The sequence below is a fragment of the Tenrec ecaudatus genome, chromosome 6, assembly GCF_050624435.1.
Source record: "Tenrec ecaudatus isolate mTenEca1 chromosome 6, mTenEca1.hap1, whole genome shotgun sequence".
In the NCBI taxonomy this organism is placed as follows: domain Eukaryota; kingdom Metazoa; phylum Chordata; class Mammalia; order Afrosoricida; family Tenrecidae; genus Tenrec; species Tenrec ecaudatus.
Genome location: NC_134535.1, coordinates 73,821,821 through 73,848,135, shown reverse-complemented (window position 1 = coordinate 73,848,135; position 26,315 = coordinate 73,821,821). Strand labels below are relative to the sequence as shown.

Below are 26,315 nucleotides of genomic sequence, written 5' to 3'. Positions count from 1 at the left end.
AGGTTTAAGGCGGAAAGAGTTGCTCTAGGTAAGCCGGGGAGCGAAAGATGGCGGCCGAAACGCTGCTGTCCAGTCTAGTCCGGCTGCTGCTTCTGGGGCTCCTGTTACCTGCACATGTCACCGACGCTGTGGGGAGCTTGAACCTGGAGGAACTGAGTGAGATGCGTTACGGGATCGAGATCCTGCCTTTGCCGGTCCTGGGAGGGCAGGTGAGGCGGCGGAGGGAAGGGTGAGGGTCCGGGACCGAAGGCGAAAGGGGAAAAGGTAGAGAAGCAGGCAGCTGCAGGGCCGGGGGTAAAAGCCTCAGGGGGATCGAGAAGACCAGATCGGGGGTTGACGGTGACTTCGCAATCACAGTCCGAGCCCCAGTCTCTTGGGGCCGGGGGCTGGGAGGATGGCGCTTCCCGCCGTCCGCTTCCCAGCCCCAGTTCCTGTTCAATACCGAGACTCCGCCCCGTGGAGAAGTGGGCGTGTTCTGCCCCCACCCCGCACCCGGCGGACACAGCTGGGGCCCTTGTGGGTGCTGCCGTCCCCAGCTGTGCTCTTCCCCAGGGTCTGAAGAGGGATCTCGTTGTTCTCCCTGATCCCAGCCTCTTCTTGCCTCCCTGCTCCCCGACGCCCCCCCTTTTTCTCCCCCAGAGCCAGGCTTCCGACGTGGTGATTGTCTCCTCCAAGTACAAACAGCGCTATGAGTGTCGCCTGCCAGCCGGAGCCATTCACTTCCAGCGTGAAAGGGAGGAGGAGACACCTGCTTACCAAGGGCCTGGGATCCCTGAGTTGTTGAGCCCGATGAAAAATGCCCCTTGCCTGCTAAAGGTAAACGGGGCTGGAATGGAGGAGACAGGACTTGCAAAGTAGCGGAGCCCCTGAGACCCAGAGTGCTGGTGAACAAGCAGGATCTAGAGGACCTGTAGGAGTGAAGCAGGCCACGGAGGAGCCGCAGTGTGAGACAGACAGGAAAGGTGCAGAGAATCCAGCAGCCGCCCATGTGACTCTGCCCTGTGTAGAGCAGGGTTAACTTTAAAATATATAATTTCAATTGTTTTATTAGAGGATCATACAAGTCTTATCACAATCCATACATACAGCAATTGTGTATAGCACATCTGTACATTCATTACCCTCATAATTCTCAAAACATTTGCTCTCCACTTAAGCCCCTGGTATCAGCTCCTTATTTTTTCCCCTCCCTCCCCATACACCTTCCCTCATGAACCCTAGATAATTTATAAATTATTATTTTGTCATATCTTGCCCTGTCCAGTGTCTCCCTTTACCCACTTTTCTGTTGTCCGTCCCCAAGGAAGGAGGTCACATATAGATCCTTGTAATCGGTTCCCTCTTTCCAACCCACCCTACCTCTACCCTCCTAGTATCGCACTCACACCACTGGTCCTGAAGGGATCATCTATCCTGGAAACCTGTGTTTCCAGTTCCTGTCTGTACCAGTGTACATACTCTGGTCTAGCCAGACTTGCAAGGGAGAATTTGGATCATGATAGTGGGGGGGGGGAAGCATTTAGGAACTAGAGGAAAGTTGTATGTTTCATCATTGCTACATCACACCCTGACTGGCTCATCTCCTCCCCGAGACCCTTCTGTAAGGGGATGTCCAGTGGCCAACAAATGGGCTTTGGGTCTTCACTCTGCACCCACCCCTCCTCATTCACTATGGTAAAATTTTTTGTTCTGATGATGCCTGATACCTGATCCCTTCCACACCTCGTGATCGCACAGGCTGGTGTGCTTCTTCCATGAGGGCTTTGTTGCTTCTGAGCTAGATGGCCGCTTATTTATCTTCAAGCCTTTAAGACTCCAGACACTATATCTTTTGATAGCCGGGCATCATCTGTTTTCTTTGCCACATTTGCTTATGCACCCATTTGTCTTCAGCGATTGTATTGTGGAGGTGAGCACACAATGATATGATTTTTCTTTCTTTGATGCCTAATAATTGATCCCTTCAGCACCTCATGATCACACAGGCTGGGGTGCTTTTTCCATGTGGGCTTTGTTGTTTCTGAGCTAGATGGCCGCTTGTTTACCTTCAAGTCTTTAAGACCCCAGACGCTATATCTTTTGATAGCTGGCCACCATCAGCTTTCTTCACCACATTTGCTTATTCACCCGCTTTGTCTTCAGCCATTGTGTTGGGAAGGTGAGCATCATAGAAGGCCAATTTAATAGAAGAAAGTATTCTTGCATTGAGGGAGTACTTAAGTGGAGGCCCAATGCCACCTTAATACTAAACCTATAAATATATGCACATAAATCAATTTCCCCATCCTCATACATAATTATATTTGCATATGTACATGTCTTTATCTAGACCTCTATAAATGCCCTTTGCGTCCCAGTTCTTTCCTCTATTTCCCTTGACCTTCCTCCTGTCCCACTATTATGCTCAGTCCCCACCAGGGTTTCAGCAATTCCTCTTGGTTACATTACCCTTGATCATGCTCTACCAGGACTCCCACACCCTCCTCACTACCAATTTGGATCACTTGTTGTTCCCTTGTCCCTGGGTTTGTTAACACCACTTCATTTCCCCCGCCTCCCCCTGTCCATGTCCCCCTGGAACTGTCAGTCCCGTTGTTTTCTCCTCCAGATTGTTCATCCAGCCTATCTTTTTTAGACAGACCGAGCAGGGTTAACTTTATCCCTCGGAGTAAGGGATAAGCAGAGACGGAGGTGCGGGAGGAAATGTGCGATAGAAAGGACACTTCCTTCTAAAAGCCTCTGGGTGAACTCTGGCAAAATCACTGCCTGCCCCTGGCACTTGCTGTCCCATGAATCTATTTTATTTTCATCCTAGCACTTTCCCTCCACCCTTTTGTTTCTGAAATCATCCTGTTACCTGGATCGCCCGTTTTGCTCTTTATTTTTGGTCTGATCACCTGCACTAGAATATACGTGCGTTTCATGAATTCCAGGGAATTCATCTTGGTCACAGCTGTAGTTACCCCCCCATGTCTTGATCAGTACTCGGAATGTTGTAGATGCCTACTTTACTGTGCGAGGTTGGGGTCTCCCGTGTTTTCCTGGTCTGAGTGCTTCAAGGAGGAGCAGAAAGATCACAGAGGTGTCACCCCAAGTTATAGAAGGAAACAATACTCTCTCTGGATTGAGCCAGGAGAACCGAGCGGCCATGGGAAAGAGATGAGAGGTGTGTCTCAGGAGAGATGCTGGTCCCTGGGAGACACATCCCTTTTCCATCCCTCATTGCCCTTTCTTTGTTTTGTTTCAATGGCAAGACCAAGGACTGGTGGACATATGAATTCTGCTATGGGCGCCACATCCAGCAGTACCACATGGAAGGTGACTCCCCCCTAATTCTCCCTAAGCCCTCAGCTAAGGTCAGGCATGGGAAGTGACCTGACTCCCCGGCCTACTTCCCTCCCGGTTCTCTCAGGAGAAAGGAATGGTGCTCAACTTGTGCTTCCTCTTGCAGATTCCGAGATCAAAGGTGAAGTCCTCTACCTTGGTTACTACCAATCGGCCTTCGACTGGGATGATGAAACAGCCAAGGTTGTAGCTGTGGGGGGTGGGAGGGGAGGGGTCTTGGGTGCAGCCTAACTGTCCTGGGTTAGGGTTATAATTGGCTGGCATGGTTTCTGGGTGAAGGCAAAGGACGCTGAGCTTGGATTCCCAAAGTCTCTTAAGGCCCCGGTGGGGACTCCGTGCCATCCTTCCTCCTTGCTCTCATCTCCCTTTCTCCTGTGCTGCCCTCACAGGCCTCTAAGCAACACCGCCTGAAGCGCTACCACAGCCAGACCTATGGGAACGGCTCCAGGTGTGACCTCAACGGCAGGCCCCGGGAGGCTGAGGTTCGGGTGAGTTTGGAGGGCAGAAGGTTGGCATTCCCTCAGGGACTATTCAAAGTCTAATGGAAGAGAGCAGGGTCTCTCCCAGAGAGACATTTCCAGCTGTCCACTGGCTGTCGCTGCGGGGATGCCCAAAGGAGCTTCAAGTCAGCATTTTTCTCTGGCCCGGCCTTCCCTCGGCATCCCTAACACCACACACTCTTTCCTCCACGCTTCTTCTGTGGGCCCTCTTTGACACCCCTGTGTGTCACCTGTGGGCCCTCTTTGACGCTCCTTTCTCCTTCATGTTGCCCTCCCTGGCTTCACTTGGTGACTCTTCTGTGAGCTCTTCCTGGGTATAAATCCTGGCCGTGGCTCTGGGCACACTGGAGAGCAAGCGGAGGCCCCTGCTCTCATGCTATCTAGAGGGGAAGTCAGGTGTTAGCTTTTGCTAAGCTCAGAACTGAGTATGGTTTTAAAGTGTAAATAATATGAAAGAGTCTAGGTTCCTGAGAGTAAGTAACGAAGCCCTTGCATGTCACCTCCTCCTTTCTTCTCCCCTCCCCGGCCCCGTGGTTGGTCCTCTCATTTCCCACTTGCATCATTGCCAACATCCTCCTAACAAATGGCCCGATCCCCCATCCCTGAGTTGGGTGGGAGGCAGGTGTCTGTTGATTCGAGTTGTTCAGATGGCCCTAACGTGTGTTCACAACCCACCCACACCTTTAGAGAACCATGTGCCACCTGCCTGAGGTATTTTGCTGGCAATTGGTTGTTACATACCCAGGTTGCTATGGAAGAAAACCCTTGAGTTTTTTGTGTTTGCCAGTCTCTGTGGTGGAAACGAGGAGCCCTAGGGCAGAGGGGTTCTGTGTTGGGCTTCTAACTGTAGAGCCCGCAGTTCGAAACCACCAGCTGCCCTGTGGAAGAAAGATGGGCTTTTTTCTGCAGTAAGCAGTTACAGTCTCAGAAACTCACAGGGGCAGTTCTACCCTGTCCTACAGGATCTCTATAAGTTGGAATTGACTTGATGGCAGGGAGGTGGGCTTTTTTGGTTTCCTGGCAGAAATACCCCCACCCCCCATGGCCAGTTTCAAGTGATAAGTGTGACGTCAACCGGCTAGCACAACTTCTGAAAATGTTCACGTCAAGCTCCAGAGAGGTGGTGTGAGCTGGCTCCTGAAGCACTTGTCAGTCCCGTTGTTTTCTCCTCCAGATTGTTCATCCAGCCTATCTTTTTTAGAGAGACCGAGCAGGGTTAACTTTATCCCTTGGAGTAAGGGATAAGCAGAGATGGAGGTGCGGGAGGAAATGTGAGATAAAAAGGACACTTCCTTCTAAAAGCCTCTTGGTCAACTCTGCCTGGTCCTGGAGCACCTCCAGCCCTTGCGCCTTCTTCCCAAGTGCCCCAGCACACACCAGGGTGACGCCGGGGAAGCGGTGAAAAGAGGGTGTTCTGCATATGTGAAAGCCCGCCTGGCATGGCGGCGATTTTGACTCATAGCAAATGTTCATGGAAAGATTCCATTGTCTTTCCATTCCGTTTCTCTATGGACTTTCGGAAGCCCGTTCATGTAGGTTTCCCCCACTATCCAAACGTAGCAGCGCCTTGCGGTGGCACCTTCTGGAAGCTGAATGACTCAAGAAAAGAAGCAAGGGCTCTTCCTTTGTATGGGATTCTTTTTTTCAGTACTCTCAGAACACTCCCCCCCTTCTAAATTTCCATATCAGAACTCCTAAAAGCTAAAAGCACAGAAGCAGTGTTCGCAGACACGGCTCAGAGCTATGGCAACTGGATGCTGCTCAGAACGAGCGCTGCCTCCTTACTGGCGGGTGCGAAACAAATGTTGAATGTGAGTTTTGCTTTGTGCCTTCTTTTTTTTTTTTTTTAGTAAAGGCAACAGTCCTCTTCAGATTTCTCTTGATTTGTGAAAATGGCTACTAATGTAAGTTTTTGGTGGAATAAGGGAAACTTTCCGAAAGCGGGGGAAGAGTGTTGTTAGGGTAGAGCCAGTAGGATTTGTTGAAAGATTGGCTGTGGCGTGCGTGGGTCATAAGTCAGCTATGGTGATGGACAAAAACCATAGACATGGTAGAGTTAACGGTTTTTCACTTGAGCCCCTGGAAGGATGGAATTGGCATTTTCCAAAGTGGGGAGTGGGTTTGCTTTTGTTGGGTGTCTGTGAGTGGGCTTCCACCCGCTATACAACAGAATGAAACACCGCCCTGCCCTGGGCCCTCCTCACAACCAGTGTCCTGCTTTGGCCCATTTTCACAGCCATTGTGTCGATTCATCTTGTTGAGCATCTTCCTCCTTTTCCCTCACCCTCGACTCGAGGTCCTTCTCCAGGGACTTGCCTCTCCTGGTCGCGTGCCCAAAGTTCCTGAGCCCAGGCCTCCCCGCCCTCTGTTCCTAAGAGCATCCCGACTGTACTGGCGCTGAGATGATCTGTTTGCTACTCTGCTTCTTTACCAACACCATCATTTATTTAAATGTGAAGACTGTTTTATGGGGATATAATCCACCTAGCCTACAATTCAATAGCTCAGTCATCCATCTCAAGAAGACTTGCGCAGTCAGTGTTAGAACATTTGCCTCTTTCTTGTACTCTCTGTAATTAACACCCCCCCCCCCCACCCGCCGCCCTCCTGGACAACCTCCCCTGTCACACCGCACCATAACGTAGATGCTTCCCTTCTTCGGGCGTCCGTACATTGTCCAACTGTCCCATCGACGTGAGGCGGTTGAAATGCCATCAAGGGCTCAGGCGCCACCATGTCCCGGCCGCATGTTCTTTGCTCCCTTTGTAAAGAGCTCTCAGGCGGCAGACTTGCTCAGTGCACTATATCATTTCGTTTCTCGACCGCCGTTCCTGTGAGCATTGTTTGTGGATACAAGTAGACGGCAAGCCTGGCCTTTAAACTTTCCTCCACTCATCATGATGTTGTGTCCTCGTTCAGACAGGAGGGTTTTATTTTTCTTCGCATGGAGTTGTGATCCACCCTGGACGCTGTCGTCTTTGATTTCATCAGCAAATGCTTCACGTTCTCTTCGCTTAAGCAAGCACATTCTTCCTTGCATGGGACATTATGGTATTTGGGGACAGTTTGTTTCCACAGCCGGTTGGGTCACCTTTCTGTGGAAAGGGCATGCCTATGGGGCTCTCGCAGGCAGTTGGCCAGGTAGCTCGCCGCCCAGTGTTCCAGGGCTGCATTAGTTTGTTGGCACATTTCAGATGGGTGCAGCTGATTCCTGGAGCCGTGTTTGCCTAATGCCTATAGAGTCTTGGACTTCTTCCTTCAGCGCCACTGGTTCATGATGACTGTCAACCAATGTTTTTGGACAATGACTCTGTGTGTTCCTTCCAGAGTCTATTGACACTTCTTTTGAAATTCGCATCAGTCAGTATTTTGTCCATAGACTCTTTCAGTGTTAACAACTTTAGGCGTGAATTTTTCTTTGGTTCTTTCAGTAACATGCTGTGTGTTCTTCACTCTTGGATTTCCAATTCCAGGTTTGTGCCTATTTCATTATAACACTTTGTCTTCTTCAGCGATGTGGTCGACTGGGTTGGCTAGAGAAAGAAATCCAGTGACACTTATATATGTGTAAGAAAGAGCTTTCTACCAAGAAGCAATTATATATCAAGAAAGCCTCCCAGCCTAGTCTAACTCAAGTCCATAAGTCCCATTCTAGTCTCTAAGTCCCTCTTCAGACTCACGCAGCCACATGCAGTGATGCAGAAGGCAGGAAGATCCCAGGCTGATGGGTGCGGCTTTGTGTGGATCCCAGGTCAGTGCATGGCAGTGTCCCTTGAGGCAAGGCATGGAGGGAACATGACAGTGTGTCCCTTTGGTATGCACGTCTTTGTCTCGCTTCCTATCCTTAGAGAAGTGTGTCAGAACACAGCAGGGCAGGGCTCCAGCTACTCTTGCGGCCAGTGGCAGACTTGAGAGGGTGGGTGAGGCAGGGGAGAGTGGGAGGGAAGGTGAAGCCAAGGTCGGCAGGTGTTGAGTTTGGGGATGGGGTGGGTAGAAGTCCACAAGAAGGGAAAGAGAAATTTGGGATGGAGGGTGGGGTAGGACACTGGGTGGGGGTGTGATGAGTGCTTTGAACTGTTGACTAAAGTGCTTGTCTGAAATGTAAACCCTCACCTGATTCTCAGTGAGAGACTCGTGGGAAAGGAGAGTGTGCGTGGTGAGGCTAGGCAGTTGGTAGGAGACGAGTCTTGGGCTCTGTAGCTGTGTGGAGGGGCTTGGACATCCTCAGAGACAGGGGGAAGCCACTGAAGTAGTTTAACCAGAATGATGATATCATTTAATTTTTAAAATTTGTTATTTAATATAATAATTTTATCAGCATATACTTCACTTGTCATCCAATTTATTTGTTTACTCATATTAAGAATTGTGGACTCATCACTAGAATCAATTTCAGAAGTTTCTTCTCATACTCGTCAGCCCCCCATTTCCCCCATCTCCCCTGCTATGCCCCTGTCCAGTATTTTCCTCTATAGATGTAGCTGTCCTGCATTTCGTATACAGAAAGTCATACAAACAAAAACAATTATACAAAATCATACCGAGCAAGCAAAAACACAAAAAAGCCCAGCATCAATGAGTAGACATAACGTAGAAAACCCCCAATTAAAGAGAAAGCAGAAATATTGAAAACCAAAACGACTTTGAAATAGGTCAAAAGGGAGATAAAATGATGGGATGTGAATATGTTCACGGCTCTGCCTCTGCCGTAATGGACTTTACAATGCTCTCTATTCCATAGCAAGGGCACTCCCACCCCTTGACTGGGCACAGGGGAGTCGCCGGAAACTTACTCCATGTGGCCCTGCAAATGGATTTTGGACTTCCACGGTCACCCACAGCCTTTGGAATGCCACGTTCACAATGTAAACTCTGAAACCATTCCCTCCTTTAGAGATGGATTATATTATTCACAATCCTTGGATCATACAGGTTGATCTGCTTCTTCCATGAGGATAGTTGATGCCTCCCTTGGATGGCTGTTTTTCTGAAGACAAGGCTTTAAGATCCCAGACACTATTCTTTCTGATAGCCGGACACCATCTGGTTTCTTTACCAAACTTTGCTCAAGCACCCACGTCCTCAGCGATCTCTTCGTGAGGGTGAGCATCGAGCAGGGCCGTGTTGCAGGAACTAATAGTTCTTAGAGTGGGGTTAGAATTAAGTGTGAGCCCAAATCCACTCATATATCTAGATTTATCTATGTCTCTGATTTATTTCAGAGGCATCATTATTCCCATTTTATGGTAGAGAACATTATAAATAATTCCCCTGGGGTATAAGGTAATTAATTTTTCTTTTCTTTTTTAAATAGCCACTCAGACCATTATTTAGATTTGAGGGATAAGGAATCTGGAGGAATTTTTATTTTTGGTTTTGGTTTTCAAAGACACAGACTGTATATATTTACACAGCCCATCTTAAGAAGTGAAATCAACAACAGTATCCTGTTAAACCCTCGATATATGTGGTTCTCTTTCTCCCCCCCAGGCCCTATCCTCCCCCTCTCTCCTCAGTATCCTATCCCTCCCCTCTACCTGTCCTCCCCCCCCACCCACCCCCACCCCCGTCCCCAGCCTCCTTGTGGTCATCAGAGTGTTGTCTTTTGGTGTGTAAGCCACATTGCCTTTTCTTTTCCTTATAATGATAGTGTTAAGTATTAATAATTTATAAATTATCAAGGCCTCAGGGAGGGAGGAGCGGGGAGGGAGGGAAAAAATGAGGACCTGATGCCAGGGGCTTGGGTGGAGAGCAAATGTTTTGAGGATGATGAGGGCAATGAATGTACAAATGTGCTTTACACAATTGATGTATGTATGGATTGTGGTAAGAGTTGTTTGAGCCCCTAATAAAATGATTTAAAATAAGTATTTATCTTTATAAGATTGATTAAGTTTGCTAGGCATAATGCTCCCCAGCTTTGTCCCTGTCACTCAATGTTTAAAAGAGTTATTGTTATTTTGTTGATGCCTAATACTCCACAGCATGCATGCACCGGAGCTTGTCTCTCCATCCCCTAGAACTGGGGTTTGAGGCTGCTTCTGTCCTATGTTGTTGCTGCAATAAAACACAGGTGTGCATGTGTCTGTTCTTGCTGTGTTCTTGATCACTGTAGGTTACATACCCAGAACAGAGAGTGCTGGTCCATCAGCACTTGTGCTTGCAGTGAGTGGAGGCAGGCCCTTACGGATTGCCATCGTGGTCATCCAGTTGTCCAGCCCCACGATGTAAAAGTGTCCCTACCCCTCTGCATTTCCTCCTGCATTGATTATTTTCTGTTTCACTGAGTTTTGCTGGAGTGTTGGTGTGAAGTGGTATCTCATTGTTGTTTTGATTTGTTACTTCTCTTATTGCTATTAAACGGAAACATTTCTTCATATAGTTGTTGGTCGCCTGGATGTCCTCTTTGGTCCATTATCTGTCCATGTCTTATGTCCATTTTTAATTGGGTTATTAGTATTTTTCTTGTTAAGATAGTGTGGTTTTCTATAGATTTTGGAGATTAGCCCTTTATCTGATGTATTGTTATTGAGTATTTTTTTCCCCTCTGTGGATTCTCTGTTTATGCTTTTGATGAAGGTTTTTGATGTGCATAAATGCCTAGTGTTTCGTACATCCTAGTTCTTTATTTTGTCTTCTTTTTTTTTCATTTTCTCTTTAAAAAATTAATTTAATTAAATCAATTAATTAATTTTAATTGTTTTATTAGGAGCTCATACAACTCTTATCACAATGCATACATACATCAATTGTGTAAAGCACATTTGTACATTCATTGCCCTCATCATTCTCAAAACATTTGCTTTCCACTTAAGCCCCTGGCATCAGCTTCTCATTTTTTCCCCTCCCTATCCACTCCCCGCTCCCTCATGAGCCCTTGATAATTTATAAGTTATTATTATTTTGTCATATCTTACACTGTCTGATGTCTCCTTTCACCCACTTTTCTGTTGTCCGTCCCCCAGGGAGGAGGTTATATATAGATCCTTGTAATTGGTTCCCCCTTTCCAACCCACCTTCCCTCCACCCGCCCAGTATCACCACTCACACCACTGGTCCTGAAGGGATCATCCGCTCTGGATTCCCTGTGTTTCCAGTTCCCATCTGTACCAGTGTGCATCCTCTGGTCTAGCCAGATTTGTAAGGTAGAATTGGGATGATGATAGTGGGGGAGGAGGAAGCATTTAGGAACTAGAGCAAAGTTGTATGTTTCATCGTTGCTACATCACACCCTGACTGGCTCGTCTCTTCCCTGAGACCCTTCTTTAAGGAGATGTCTTGTGGCCTACAAATGGGCTTTGGGTCTCCACTCCACACTCCTCCTCTCATTTACAATGATATGATTTTTTTTTCTTTGATGCCTGTTAACTGATCCCTTCGGCACCTCGTGATCACACAGGCTGGTGTGTTCTTCCATGTGGGCTTTGTTGCTTCTGAACTAGATGGCCGCTTGTTTACCTTCAAGCCTTTAAGACCCCAGATGCTATATCTTTTGATAGCCGGGCACCATCAGCTTTCTTCACCACATTTGCTTATGCACACGCTTTGTCTTCAGCAATTGTGACAGGAAGCTGAGCATCATAGAATGCCAGTTTAATAGAAGAAAGTATTCTTGCATTGAAGGAGTACTTGAGTGGAGGCCCAATGTCCTTCTGCTACCTTAATACTAAACCTATAAATATATGCACATAGATGTATTTCCCCATCCTCACATATAAATATATTTACATATGTATATGCCTTTTTTTGGACCTCTATAAATGCCCTTTTTCTCCCTGCTCTTTCCTCTATTTCCTTTGACTTTCCCCTTGTCCCACTATCATGCTCAGTCTTCATTTGGGTTTCAGTAATTCCTCTTGGTTACATTACCCTTGATCATGCCCGAACAGGTCTCCTGCACCTCCTCACCACTTATTTGGATTGCTTGTTGTTCCCATGTCCCTGGGTTTGTTAACACCACTACCTTTCTTCCCACTTCCCCCTCTCCTATGTACCCCCTGAACTGTTGGTCCTGTTGTTTTCTTCTCCAGATTGTTCATCCAGCCTTATTTAGACAGACCTGCGAAGATAATAACATGCACAAAAACAAGACAGAGCAAAACCAAGCAACAATATACAACAAACAACAATAACAAACCAATGGCAACAAAACAAAACCCAACCAGAAAGAAAAGCTTGTAGTTAGTTCAAGGATTGTTTGTTGGCCTTTAGGAGTGTTTTCCAGTCCAGTCTGTTGGGGCACCATGCCCTGGCCCCAAAGTCCACTTTTGGCATTCCCTGGGGACCTCACAGCTCCGTTCCCTTGCTGTTCTGTTGTACCCCCTTAGTGTTTTGCCTCTGTGTGGCAGGATATCAGGTGCAATTCCCACACTGTGTCTCGGATGTTGTTCCCTGTAGGGTTATGGGTCAGTGAGGGACATCATGTCCCATAGTGGGGCTGGCCATGTGGTCCTCTCTGTGGACTGGCTGCTCTAATTGGGAACATCATCCTCAAGGCCTGGTGGGCCAGGATATGCTCCACTCTCTCCTCCTCCCCCTTCATCTGCTCCCATGTGCTCCAATCAGATATGTCCCTCTCCCAGAGCTGCAGATTCAGTGCCATCCTTTGAAATTAATTCTTCTGGGGGGAGGGGCAGGTGTCTACCTAGTAGTTGGGATTGGGGCCGGCCCCTCACACCTCTCCGCTGGTTCCCTACTCCACGCTGGCATGTTGCATTCACATCTTGGAGCACTAGGTTGAAGTCTGGTCCCTCTTTCCCTGTGGAGAGATAAAGAATAGCCTCCCCTTGGGTGGGTTAATACTCTGTGGCCCACTACCCATTTCTTTTTATTATTATTATTTTCCTTTCCCCACCTCCTTTTTAGTTGGCTACCATGTGTATATCTGGATTTGGTCTGGTCCCTGCCATCCTACCTATTTTGTCTTCTGTAGTTTGAATATTTTTGTTATGTTCAGGAATGTGTTTATGCCTTATATTAGGACCCTTAAGTTTGTCCGTAATATAAGGGACAAACTTGTATTTGTTGAAAATTGTGTGGTTTATATTTAGGTCTTTAATCCATCTTGAGTTCGTTTTTGTACATGGTGAGCGGTAAGGGGCCCTGTTTCATCCTTTTGCAGGTGAAGATCCAGTTTGTCCAGCACCATTTGTTGCAAAGGTTATCTCTTCCCATTTAATGTGTCAGTAGTCCTTTACCAAAGATTAGGTGTCTAGGGGCACAAGGTAATTCTTCTGATAATGTCATTAATGTAGCCAATGGTGTAGAATTTGAAACACTGTTGAGAAAAGAACTTACACAAATGTAGACCAGCTTCAGCCAGCAATACGTGAATTGTTGACTTACACAGATTAGACTCTTAAGTCACTGGACACAACAGTGGGGGTTGGTGATAGGGCACAGCTGTTAATAACACTCATTCACAAAAGCAGAGCCATACCTTACAGACTAATGCGTATCATAAGAAAGCAAGGAGAATATTAAAATAATAAATTCCTGGTAGTCATGGGCCACCATTCTTTGGGTACCTTCAAAGCAAGGGATCTGAACCAAAGTCCAGTGACCACCAGTTCCATAACCTTGGGGTAGCAGTCATCTGCTGCTCTCCCACTGGGGCATTTCAGCACCTTCTTGTATCGCAGCAACTGCATGGACTTCTCCCTCTCCCGCCATCCGGAAAACCGGACCCCAACTGAGATAAGTCTCCTCTGACAAAGTGTAGGATGTACATATAAAGGGGGTGACTTGTGGTTGGTGGACTCTGGACAGGCTCTCTCCCTCAGTGCGTGGGAGACTGGGTGGATTTACACGGCCTGCGAGCAGAAGCCTGCCTTCTTGGTGTTTATCCTGATAGTGGACTCATATAATCTTTATCCTTTCAGGATTGACTAACTTCACTCAGCACAATGGTTCCAGGTCCATCCATGTCATGAGGAGTTTCACAGGGGTTTTTCGTGGATGCATAGCATTCCATGGTGTGTATGTACCAGAGTGTCTTCATCCATTCTCCTACTGATGGGCATTTGGGCTGTGTCCAGCTTCTTGCTGTTGTGAACTGTGCCGCAACAAACACGGGAAAGCACACGTCTATTTGTGTCTGTCTCTTGTTTCTGTGGCGTTTATACGCCCAGCAAAGGTATTGCTGGATTGTATGGTATTCCTATTCCCAGTGGTTTTAGGTAGCAGCCCATCCCTTCTCACAATAGTTGTACATGTTGACAAGCCTCCAGCAGTGGCTGAGAATTCCAGCCTCCCCACGCCCTCCCTCTCCAGCATTTGTCCTTCTCTGTTCTCATTGGGCTTTGGTTGTGAGTGAAAGATGACACCTTGTTTTGATTTGCATCTTCCAGATGGCCAGTGATCTTGAGCTGTTCAGGTGTCATCCTTTGTGAATTACCTGCTCATGTCCTTTGCCCACCTTTTAATTGGCTTATTTGTGTTTTTCTTAGTGAGGTGTTGCAAAATTCTAGAGATTTTAGTAATTAGTTCTTTGTCCATGGTGGCTTTCCTAAAGATTTTCCCCAAATTTGTGGATTTTGTTTTACTCTTTAGATGCAATCTTTTGATACATATAAGTATCTTATTTTAAGTAGGTCTCAATCATCTATTTTGTCTTCTTTTTTAAAAAATCATTTTATTGGGGGCTCGTATAGTTGTTTTCACAATCCATACATAGAACCATTGTGTCAAGCACATATGTACATTTTGGGTTTGTTTTTTTTAATCGTTGTCATCTGTGTGTGCTTCCTTTATTATTTTTGGTAGTCTGTGGACATACTTACCTTTTTTATCATTTTATTGGGGGCTCATAAAATTCTTATCAAAATCCATACATACATCCATTGTCAAGCACATTTGTACATTTGTTGCCATCATCATTCTCAAAGCATTTGCTTTCAACTTGATTCCTTGTATCAGCTCCTCATTTTCCCCTTCCTTTCCCCTACCCTCCCTCTCTCACAAACCCTTGATAATTTATAAATTATTATCATTTTTTTCATGTCTTACACTGTCCGATGTCTCCCTTTACCTACTTTTCTGTTGTCCATCCCCCAGGGAGGAGGTTAGATGTAGATCATTCTGATCAGGTCACCCTTTCTCCCCCACCTTTCCCTTCCCCTCTTGATATTGCTACTCTCTTTATTGGTCCTGAGGGGTTTTTCTGCCCTGGATTCCCTGTGTTTCCCGCTCTTACCTGTACCAGTGCACATGCTCTGGCCTAGCCGGATTTGTAAGGTAGAATTGGGATCATGGTAGTGGGGGGAGGGAGGATTAAAGAACTAGAGGAAAGTTGTGTTTTGTTGGTGCTCTACTGCACCCTGACTGGCTCCTCTCCTCCCTGTGACCCTTCTGTAGACCTCTGTAAATAGACATACTTAACATTTGGGTGTCAATGCTCGCCCTGGCCTGGGGCAGTGAGTAAGCACACTCAGTGCTGGAGGGAGGGAGGAGTCAAGAATGAATCCCCAGGGTCTGGTTCATTTCTGCTACTGAGGTAGCTGTTTGGGAAGAGGAGTGAATTTCATGAAGGAGTACTGGGTTTGGTTTTCAATATGATTTTAGTGGCTGCAGGACATTTCTCAGGAGGCTTTGCATCAGCTCTGGTGACCTGAATTGAACCGGAGGGCTGGAAGCCATCATGGCACTGGCTATAATGGAAGCCATTAGGACCTCTCTCAAGGAAATGGCACAAAGTGAGGGAGTGCCGAGACCACTTTGAGGAAGCCTTCCTTGAAGGGAAGGCATGGGCATAAGCAGGGGATTTGCTAAGGGGCCAGAGAAGAGGCAACATCTTTCAAGGAGAGTCTGGTCCAGGGCTGCACCTGAGCCAACCAGGAAGAAGAGGGACTCTAAGCAGGGTCACGGAAATGAAAATTTAGAGAGTAATGTTAATTTTCTATTCCTAGGATAATTCCAATTTAGTCATTATGTATTATTACCTTTGACTATCCTTTTATACATTACTAAAAAAATTGGGGGACACACACACACACACATACACTGCATATACTCGAGTATAAACCGACCCAAATATCAGCTGAGGGACCTAATTTTACCATAAAAATATGCTTAAAAACTTGGCTTATACCCCCGTATATACAGTGTGTGTGTGTGTGTGTGTGTGTATGTGTGTGTGTGAGAGAGAGAGAGAGAGAGAGAGAGATATTGGCCTGTAATTTTCTTTTTTACTATGTCCTTGTCATGTTTTGCTATTAAGATGTTAGCCTCAGAAAGTAAGCTAAAAAATCCTACTTTTTCTACAGTGTGAGGCATAAGATTGGAGTTGGTTTGTTTGTTTTTTTAATACGTTTTCTTTAGTTTTAGGAACATTCACAGTTTTCTACTTCTGCTTAGGTCAGTTTTAATGAGTTACATTTAGGAATGTGTCTATCTTGTCTGATTTTGGCACAGAGTGTTCATAATAAACTAGTATCTCTGTAATCTTTGCATCAGCTGTCGTTTTCGCCTCTCTTTTTTGTTACTGGGAAGGCTGACCCGAGGTTAGTCAATTTTATTAGTCTTTTCACGGACCCAGCTGACTCTGTTAACCTTCTCTATTGTATTTATTTTCCATTTTATTAATCTCCACTCATTCTTATTTTTTCTTTCCGCTATTTTTTGCTGTTATTTTTACCACTCCTTGAAATGAATGCTTAGGAAATTAATTTTCAACTTTCCTCATTTTCAATATGTTTTATAAATTTTCTCCATCTCACGTGCTTTTTTTTTTGCTCTTTTAAATGTCATTCTCTCATTTCCTTTGGGCACCAGCTCTAGGGGAGGCTCTCTCTCTGCTGGTGCTCTGTGTAGGAGGGAAGTCCTTGGCTCCTTTGAGAAGCTGCAGGCCTGGCATCCCTTGGAGATTTCTGTGCATCTTAGCATCCGTCTTCCACTGGGTCTAGAAGGCTCCCAACACAAGGACTGTGGGGCCAAAGAACGTGTCCCACTCCCAGCTCTCCTGTCTTGGTGAGAGTGGGTCCTCTCTCCCTCTGCTCACTCCATTCTCTACGTAGATCCTATTTTCCCATGATTCAAAGCCCAGGAACTATGAAAAGGTGTACAGTGCACAATTGTCCTTCTTCCTTTCAAACGTGTCTCTAATCTGCTCACACAGGGAACCCAGCTCTTCCGGTTTCACGTGCCCCCTTCCAGCCTTCCTTTGTGTTTATAAGTAATTCTAGCAGAAACCGCTATTTCCTTTCCATTTATACACAGAAATAGTATCTTGTATGCACTCTTCTAAATCCTGTTTTAGGCCCCTTCATGATCACCATTAGGGGTCTTTCTATGGATGTACCCACAGAGTGTCCTCCTGTGTTTTACCAGCAGCCCAGTATTCTAGTGTACCTTGTACTAGTCTCTGTCACTGTGATTGTATTGCGAGAAACTGTTTACGAAAGATGATGACATTGCCCGTACTGCCATATGTAAATAGATCCATTATAGAAACTCCTGCAAGCATAATGACTAAAGAATATGTGTAAAGATTATCTTATGTTTTTTAAACCTTTTATTATGAAAACACTAAAAGCATGTAAAATGGGAGCGAGTAATATCACCTACCTCCAACAATTCTAGCCAGTTTCATTTCACGGACCCCCTGCCCACCTCCCAGTAGTACCTCTACTCCTAGGTGCTTTGAGCAGTTCCGAACATCATCTCATCTGTAAATAGTTCTATACATATCTATTCATTTAGATCTATAAGATAAGAGCTCTTTAAACATGCAATCACAAGCCATACCATGCTAAAAAGCAGCAGTTATTCCTTAATGTGATCAAATGTTCAATATTTTCAAATTTTGGTAATGACCTCCCTCTCTATAATCGACCCATTTGAAACAGAATCTAAATAAAGCTTATGTGCTACATTTGGTGATTATGGTTTGTAAGTGCCCCTTAATCTATAGATGGCATGTCTGTTAAAAAATTTAAAGACAAAAAATATTTTTCTTAACAGTTATAAAGGTCTTTTTATTTAAAGTTGGTAAAGGTATGCACCAAGGTTGTATCCATTTTCACATATGCTGAATAAATAACCCAAGAAGCTGAACGACAAGAGGGAGAACCTGGCAGCAGGATTGGAGGAAGGCTCCTTAACAACCTGGTGTGCAAGCGATACCGTGTTTCTGGATGATGATGAGGAGGAGGACTTGTAGCACCTACTGATGAAGAGCCAAGAGGAAGGTGTTCAGCATGGCTGACACCCCAGCACCCAGGAAATATAGTCCTTACAATCAGACTGATAAGATTTGCTAAGGATTTCCATTTTCTTGGATGCACAAGCAACAGCCACGGCAGCAGGAGTTGAGAAATCAAAGGGTGTGTTGCACTGGGCAAATCTGCTGCAAAAGACGTCTTTAAAGTTGTTTGGTTTTTGTTGTTGTTGTTTTTAAAATAATTTTATTGGGGGCTCGTACAACTCTTTGCACAATCCACCCATTGTGTGTCAAGCACATTTGTACATTTGTTGCCATCATCAGTCTCAAAACATTTGCTTTCTACTTGAGCCCTTGGTATCAGCTCATTCCCTGCCCCCCCCCCCCGCCCTCGCTTGTAAAGTTTTTGTTTTGTTTTTTTTTTCCAAAAAAGCAAAGACATCACTTCGAGGACTAAAATGTGCTTGGCCCAAGCTGTGGTAGTTTTGGTTAACCTCGTTGGCATGTGGAAGCCGGCCAGTGAATAAGAAAGACTCAGTGCCTTGCAGTTATGGTGTGGGATGTGCTGTGGACTGCCCAAACAGCAAACAAATCGGAAACAGTCGAGTGCGTGCTCCTGAAAGGGAAGGTAGCGAGACTTCACCTGGATTCCTTTGGACATGTCATCTGGAGGGGCCAGTCCTTGGAGAAAGACACCATGCTTGGTCAAGGTGAGGGTCAGCCTAAAGAAGAAGACCTTCCATGAGATAGATGCTCAGTGGCTGTTACAGTGGACTTAAACATCGCAATGATTGTGACCATGGCACAGGGCCAGGCAGCCTTTGCCTCTGTGTACATAGAATTGCAATGAATTGGAACAGACCCAACAGCTCCTAACAACAAGAACATGGTTGTTTTGCTGGGCAGTGGCTTGGCAGTTTCCTTCCATCGCCTTTTCAGAAATGGAAACTCTCTTTTACTTAAAACAGTGGCTTCAGTGGTGTATGCTTAGCAAAGGCCAGCACGCATCCATGTCTTTCTTCTCTTCCTGAATCATACCAGGCCCTCAGAACCTTTCTTAAACATATGCATGGATTTTAAAACAACACACAGATCTACAAAGAATACATATTTATAAAGCAAGTAAACAACACTTTGCACTGGAAAAATCTTCATGAGACCTCTTTAAAGTGTTGAAGGGCGTGGATGTCAGTTGGGCCTGACACAAACCTTGGTATTTTCAGTCGCCTCCTACACACATGAAAGTTGGACAATGAATGAAGAATCGATGCACTTGGATTATGGTGTTCGCGGGAAATATTGGAAGTGCCACTAGCCTGCCAGAAGAACCAACATCTGTCTTGGAAAAGCACAGCCAGAAGGCTCCTTAGAAGCGAGGATGTCGAGACTTCTCGAGTTCTTTGGACGTGTTGTCCGGAGAGACCAGTCCCTGGAGAAGGACATCCTGCTCTGCAAAGTAGCGAGAGAGCGGAAAGGAAAAAGAGGAAGCCCTTCAGCAGAATGATGGGCACGGTGCCTGTAACGGGGCTTAACCCTAACCATTCTGAGCATAGCGAGCGACCAGACAGTGCTTCATTCTGTTGTACAGAGGGCCACCGAGTCAGAATGAATAAAAACAGAGAGCAAGTACATGTGTGCGTACCTGCATAGAGAATGCGGGTATGTGTGTGAGGATGTATGTATGTATGTATGTATGGTCTTCAAAACATGCATGGACATTTTTCATCCTTTCCATGAACGTTTTGAAATATATGTATCTGCAACAGGAGCCCTGGTAGTGTCCTGGGTTGCTAAGTTGCTAAACTAGCTTAGCAAAGTTAGGTTGCTAAGTTCGAAGTTAGCAATTTGAAACTTTCTACTCCTGTAGAGTTCTGGTATCATTGTTCTTTGTGCCACAGGGTCACTGTGAGTCAGAATTGACTCGATGGCAGGAAAAGTGAGATTATAAATATGTGTGTGTGTATTCAAAAGTGATATGTGTATATTATGTAGATGGTGATATACCAGTATATACATTGCCTACCTAGAGTCAGACTGCTTGGGTTTAATTACTATTTTTACAACTTAACTGATCAGCCTGCATGCAACTTACGTTTCTTTAACCTCCAAAGCTGAGATTGTGACATCTCACTCCCCAGGATTTTGTGATAATTGAAGGAGCTGCTATATAAAAGGCCAAGCAGCGGCGCAGAGTCTGAAACACTGTCAGGGCTGAATGGAAGGTAGCTCGCTGCTCTACAGAGCAAATCCTGGTTCTCAGTGGCACTTAGTGTCTATTGACCCTCTCTGCCCGCAGTTCCTGTGCGAGGAGGGTGCTGGTATTTCTGGGGACTACATTGACCGGGTGGATGAGCCTCTGTCCTGCTCTTACGTGCTGACCATTCGGACCCCTCGCCTCTGCCCCCATCCTCTCCTGCGACCGCCCCCAAGTGCCGCTCCCCAGGCCATCCTCTGCCACCCAGCCCTGCAGCCCGAGGAGTATCTGGCCTACATGCAGCAGCAAGCTGGTGAGTGGCTGGAACATGGAGGGGATGAAGGAAGAAGCTGTCTGAGGGGGTGGGGTGGGGACGGGGAAGCGGAAGCGGATGTATCCACCCCCACGCCCCTCTTCCATGTCTCAGACACCAAGCCGTATGGTGGTAACATCGCAGAGGAGCTGCAAGACCTTGACTCCCAAGTGTGGAGTGAGACCAAGTCTGAGCATGTGGCGCCCCCAGAAAGAGAAGGTAGGAGCCCTCGTGTCATAAAGAGAAGGCAGGGCCTCATTTCATTTGTTCCAGGCAGCATGCCCCCATTTCCTCCTGTTGCTGCCCAGTGCTGCCTGCCCTTTGGGTGGAGCTGGAGGGAGAGAGCACGTACTCTTGTGGAGGAATGTGCCAGTACTCCATCCTGTGCACTCCCCTCCTCTCAGGCTCCTGCCTGCCCTTGACCCCCAGGTGCAAGCCCAACCAAGGAAGAGAGTAAGGAATCCAATTTCTGGAAGATGATTCATGAGCAGGAAGACCAGGCCCCAGCTGGGGAAGAGGCGCTGGCTGAGGTGAGAGAGCCGGCTCGCACTCCGTGGAAGGAGCTGGACCTGGGTTTGGGATGGGGAGGGCTGTCCAAGCTGAGGTCACAGGGGGTGGTGACCCACATCTGTCTAGGACTGGAAGGATATTCCCAGAACCCCGGCCTTCAGGGTGTGGCAGGCACACAGGGGCTGGTGCACCTTACTGCCCACTTCCTCCTCCTCCTCCTCAGGAGCAGGACCCTCAGGGGGAGGCAGCAGATGCAGCTCCGAGGCGCCCTGATGGTGAGTGCACCCCCACCCCCATCACTTTCACTATTTGGACAACGGGTCTTAGGGTACACAGGGCAGAAATGAGAATGGGGTGGAACTTCGACTCTGGGAAATAGATTGGGCTGCCAGGTGGGCAGTTAAGTCCATTTGCCGGAGCGTGAGTGCGCCTGGCCATGTCACGTTGCCCTGCTGCTGTTTGGGCGAGGTCAGAGCGCACGGTGTCGCCCTGGGTGACTTCACATCAACCCCATGCTGTCGGCCTGTAGAATGTGGAGGACAACCCACCCCTACCAGCACGGGCTCCGTGGGATTAAGCGAGGATGAGTGTGCAGTTCCTTAGAGCGTGCCTGGAACTGGGTAGCCTGCCAACGATTCATACTTCACCCAAGGGGAGCGAGGAGCCCAGGGAAAGCAGCTCTGCACCCGTCCTGCAGTGCATCAAACAGGAGCCTGCAGAGTGACAGAGTGTGTGTGTAAGGGGGGCTTCCCACGCGCTCCTGTCCCACCTGCAACCCACTTCTGTCTCTAGGGCGTACTGTGGCCCCTCTGGCTGATGGGTAGATAGCTCCTTGGCCCAGGGGCCTTGACCCTCCTTGATCTCCCCACCTTTCCCCAGAAACTAATGCAGAGCCCAGAACACAGCGGACCGATGCCTACTCTCCCGTCTCAGATTTTCAGAGCAATGTGCAGGTCAAAGTCATCCGGAACCCCGCAGACTTGATTCGCTTGATAGAAGAGCTCAAAGGTGGCACCAAAAAGGTATGGGGTTCCACTAGGGGAGGGCTGACCCTGGCCTGCCATCCGTCCAGCTGGGAGTGTTCAGAAAGCCAGCCCCATACTGGGCCTGAACCAGGCCCCCATAGAGTTAGCCTCCTTCCTCTGGTCCCATGAGCTCAGCGACCATGCCCCACTGCTGTTCGTCTGCCCCTGACCACGTGTCTCTCCTGAGCCCTAGCTGCCCGCCTCCTTTCTCCTTCACCCCGACCCACTAGGGGAAGCCAAATTCGGTCCAGGAGCAGCCTGTGGAGGCTCCAGAAGAAGCCCCTCGCAGGGACCCCGAGGAGAAGGGCAAGGGTGAGGACGAGGACACGCAGGGCGTGGTGGAGGAGGAGGAGGAGGAGGAGGATGAAGAGGAGGAGGAACAGCAGCTCCTCGGAGAGTTCGAGAAGGAACTGGAAGGGATGCTGCTCCCGTCAGACCGAGACCGGCTCCGCGCCGAGGTGAAGGCTGGCATGGAGCGGGAGCTGGAGACCATCATCCAGGAGGTGAGCGAGGGAGTGGGCTCTGGGGCAGCCACCTCCACAGGTGACGGAGGGGTGATGGAAAGCAAACAGTGCCTAGGCGGCCAGCACAGCACCGGGGCAGGGCAGAATCCTGGTGGCTTCCTTGATGGAAAGGGGACCCTAGGGAAGTGAGCCGGCGAGGGGCGCAGAGTTGATTTGGGATTCTGAGCAGAGCATGTAGGGAGCCCCCAGGGCATAGTGGTGGCGCAAGGCCGGCAGTTGGAACTCCTCCCCCCCACACACACACTCCTTGAGAGAAACGGGAAGCTCTGTTCGTCTGTAACAGCTTACAATTTTGGAAACTTCCAGGGGCAGGTCAACCCTGTCCCATGGGGCCATAGGAGTCAGAATTGACTCCCTGGCGCTGAGGTTGGCTTTTTGGTTCGGTAGAGTATGAAGGAGCCCCGGCGTAGTGGTTTGGTGCTCAGCCTCTAACTGAAAGGGTGGCAGTTTAATTTGAACCTACCGGTGCTCGGGAAGACTGCCACTGCAGGTGCCCACAGCCTTGGAATCCCACAGGGGCCTTCTAGACCCTGTCCCCTAGGGCCGCCAGGAGTCAGAATCGCCTCGGCAGCAGTGGGGTTCGAAGCTGAAGGTCCCAGGTGGCACAAGTTGGTTGCTTTCACTGCTAAAGGTTGGTGGTTCCAACCTAACTCTGGCACCACAGCAGCAAGGCCTGGCAATCTGCTGCTGTCAAGACTGTGGTCCAGGAAGCCCCAGGGAACAGCTGTGCTCCAGGACTTGAGGTTGCCACCCGCCAGACTCCACTCACCAGAGGGGGCTGCTTGGGCTGGCCTTCTGCAGGCTGAGCCGCTGGCCTTGTCTGCTCCCCTCCTGGGACCCTTGACGCTCTCCATACCCCCTTGGGCTTCACAGACCGAGAAGGAACTTGACCCAGAGGGGCTGAAGAAGGAGTCGGAGCGTGACCGGGCAATGCTGGCCCTGACATCCACTCTCAACAAGCTCATCAGAAGGCTGGAGGAAAAACAGAGTCCCCAGCTGGGGAAGAGGCACCGGAAAAGGAGGGTTGTCCCCCCAAAGCCTACCCCGACCCCAAAGCCCACAGGTGAGAGAAAGCTGTAGGCCAGGCGGCTGCCTTTCTCTCTCCATGGGGCGCCCCCTCTGGATGGCTCTTTCTCTGTCTGGAACACTGTTCCCCATTGCCTCTTCCCACTGCCACCCCCACCACTCGCCCACCGCCCCTCCAAGGGGCAGCCTCCTAGTCTTCTCTGGGGAAACAGCAACTAGAGCCTGCCTGTCCGTTTCCCGGTTTGCCCCTGGACTCCTGTGCCTAGCACCTTGCCTGGCACAGGCTGGGCGAGCAGTAAAGACAAACTGGGTGGCTCTGAGCCCATGTGCTGGAACCCACACATCCGGGAAGGGTGCAACCAATCCACAATTAGAACATTGTCCCAGCTGCCAGATCATGAATGGGCCAGCCCAGCTGTATGCCAGCCATTTGGCCAGGACAGGCTTGAAGATGGCCCCTTCTCACAGCCCCCCACCCCCTTCCGTGCCCCAGAGTCGTGTGTGAGAGAAAGTCACCCCGCAGGGTTCTGGAACAGGTCCAGGTTCAAACCTTGCGTCCCACTATGTCTATAAACATAGTTCTCCAAGCCTTGCTCCTCCAAACCAAACCGCAGTCGGCCCAGGCAGCCTGAGGTCTGCCCTCCTGGAGGCACTGGGCAGAGTTAGGGGGCAGAGAGGAAAGAAGGGGCACTGGTGGAGGGAGCTCTGCAAGCTAGAACTGGGGGTACAGATGCTTGGCACCTCGGTTCCGTAGGCATTTGGGGCAGAGAGCCGCCCAGCCCATGGTGAGGCCATGGCCCCAGCGCCTGTTCCCGGAAGTCATGGCTCTGCTTTGTGTCTCCCTGTGTGTCCCCTCCCCCCCTAAGAGGAGGATCCTGAACACAGAGTCCGGGTCCGGGTCACCAAGCTCCATCACGGAGGCCCCAATCAGGATCTGACTGTCCTCGAGATGAAACGGGAAAACCCACAGCTGAAACAAATCGAGGGGCTGGTGAAAGACCTGCTGGAGAGGGAGGGACTCACAGCCGAAGGTGGGCCCTGGAGGGCGGGCTGCACCCTGAGCTGAGCCTTCTGTCGCCAGGGGCTTGCAGCTGGACCTGGAGGGGCTGGGGGGCCGGGCGCCTGGGGGCCTATGCTGCAGGTCCCAGCCTGCTCTACTCACCGCCTGCCCATCCTCATTCCCAGGTAAAATTGAGATCAAAATTGTCCGACCGGGAGCTGAAGGGGCTGAGGAGGACGCTCGCTGGCTGACGGACGAGGACACAAAACACCTCAGAGAGATCTTCTTCAATATCTTGGTGAGAGGCTCTGAGCCCTGGGCCCAGGCCCTTCAGTCTCCCCGGCCTCCAGCAGCTATGTGCTGGTGTCCAGGGCCCAGTCTCATCAGTTTTGCCACTGCACCTGGAGGCCAGTCGCTGTGGTGGCTGAGTATCCTCGCCCCCCCCCCTGCCCCCAAAGCACTCCTTGTGTCTCCGGGTTCCCTCAGCAAGGCCAGCTCACCCAGACTGTCCCTTCCCCCAGGTGCAGGGAGCTGAGGAGGCGCAGAAAGAGCGGAGACGGCAGAAGGAGCTAGAGAGCAATTATCGGCGGGTGTGGGGCTCCCAGGACGGGGAGGGCACCGGGGACCTGGATGAGTTCGACTTCTGAGACCCACACCACAGATGGCCTTCCAAGGGGACCAGAACTTTCCTGCCTGCCTCGCTCCCCTCCCCCATCCCACTGGGACCCCTGCAGGCCAAACAGCAAGGCGGTGCTGAGCTGTGGGCTGGGGGTAGGCTGGCTGGGCACTGCTGCTGCTGCTAAGAGCCACTCTGGAGGCCTCGGCAGGCCTGCGATTGGCATTCTCCTGGGATTCACCTCACTTTCCTCTCCTCCTCAGCCCTTCCCAGGATCCTCGGCAGCTGGTTGGTTCTCCTCCCTGCCCCCACCCTAGGGACACTGAAAAGGCTTCAGGTGGGGTGGGGTAACAGGAAGAGTAGGGTCTATGAAGGCAAATGCCCCCCCACCTGTTTGGTGAGCTGAATGCCTACCCTTGAACTGGCCCTACCCACTTCAAACCCCAGCTAGTCGCTCTACAGGACAGGTGTGGCAGTCTGCTCCTGTGCACTGGACAGCCTCGGGAACCCCACGGGGTGGTCCTGCTCTGCCCTACAGGGTCGCTGTGTGTCAGAGTCCGCCCCTGACAGTGGTAGACCTTGCTTGGGGGCCCCCCCACCCCTTCTCAATGGCTTTGGAATGCCCTCCCTTTCCCTGTCCACATTGTCCCCAACGGCCTGTGCTTCGGAGTTGAGTCCTCCCTTCTATTGACAAGATGGGGAGTGTTGCCCGCCGCCTCTGACACAATCCCTGTGAAAAAGGGGGTGTAGGATTCCCCCCCCCCACATTCTTGAACAATCAGGTTTCTAAATAAAGAACTGGACCATCAATAACTCCTTAATCCCTTTTCTTTGGGTGGCGGGGACAGTGGGTGGGGGCTCACACCAGTTTGAAGCCTGGTGTTCTTAGCGCACCTTCTCTGATCCAGCTCCTTGCCCCAAGTCTCCAAGCCGCTGTCAGCCGGAGCGAGGAGTGCGGAGCGCCTGGGGCAGGTGGACAAAGTCTGAAGACTGGCCTGGACTGGACTGGAACCTTTGCAGAACCATCAGCCCTTGTCCTCATCTGCCCGGATCTGTTCCTTCCCTTCTTCGACACCAGTTCTTCTCCTAACCTCTCCCCTTGTG

General features: G+C 49.1%; 1 protein-coding gene across 4 annotated transcripts; it reads left to right on the top strand.

Moving 5' to 3' along the window:
- OS9 (OS9 endoplasmic reticulum lectin) lies at positions 1–26,024 on the top strand. Of its 4 annotated transcripts, none has more exons than XM_075551376.1 (15): positions 2–209; positions 640–816; positions 3,255–3,318; positions 3,452–3,528; positions 3,735–3,833; positions 20,300–20,510; positions 20,625–20,729; positions 20,940–21,040; positions 21,244–21,295; positions 21,954–22,042; positions 22,276–22,548; positions 23,443–23,632; positions 24,462–24,626; positions 24,781–24,893; positions 25,117–26,024. In XM_075551376.1, exons 1-15 carry the CDS (start codon positions 48–50, stop codon positions 25,240–25,242), a joined length of 2,004 nt encoding a protein of 667 aa, XP_075407491.1. In that variant the 5' UTR covers positions 2–47; the 3' UTR covers positions 25,243–26,024. The 4 variants fall into 4 exon arrangements, with proteins under 4 accessions (XP_075407493.1, XP_075407491.1, XP_075407492.1 ...); XM_075551375.1 differs by having other exon boundaries at positions 3–209; positions 21,900–22,042; XM_075551378.1 differs by lacking the exon at positions 24,462–24,626 and having other exon boundaries at positions 1–209.
- Positions 26,025–26,315: the final 291 nt, after the last annotated feature.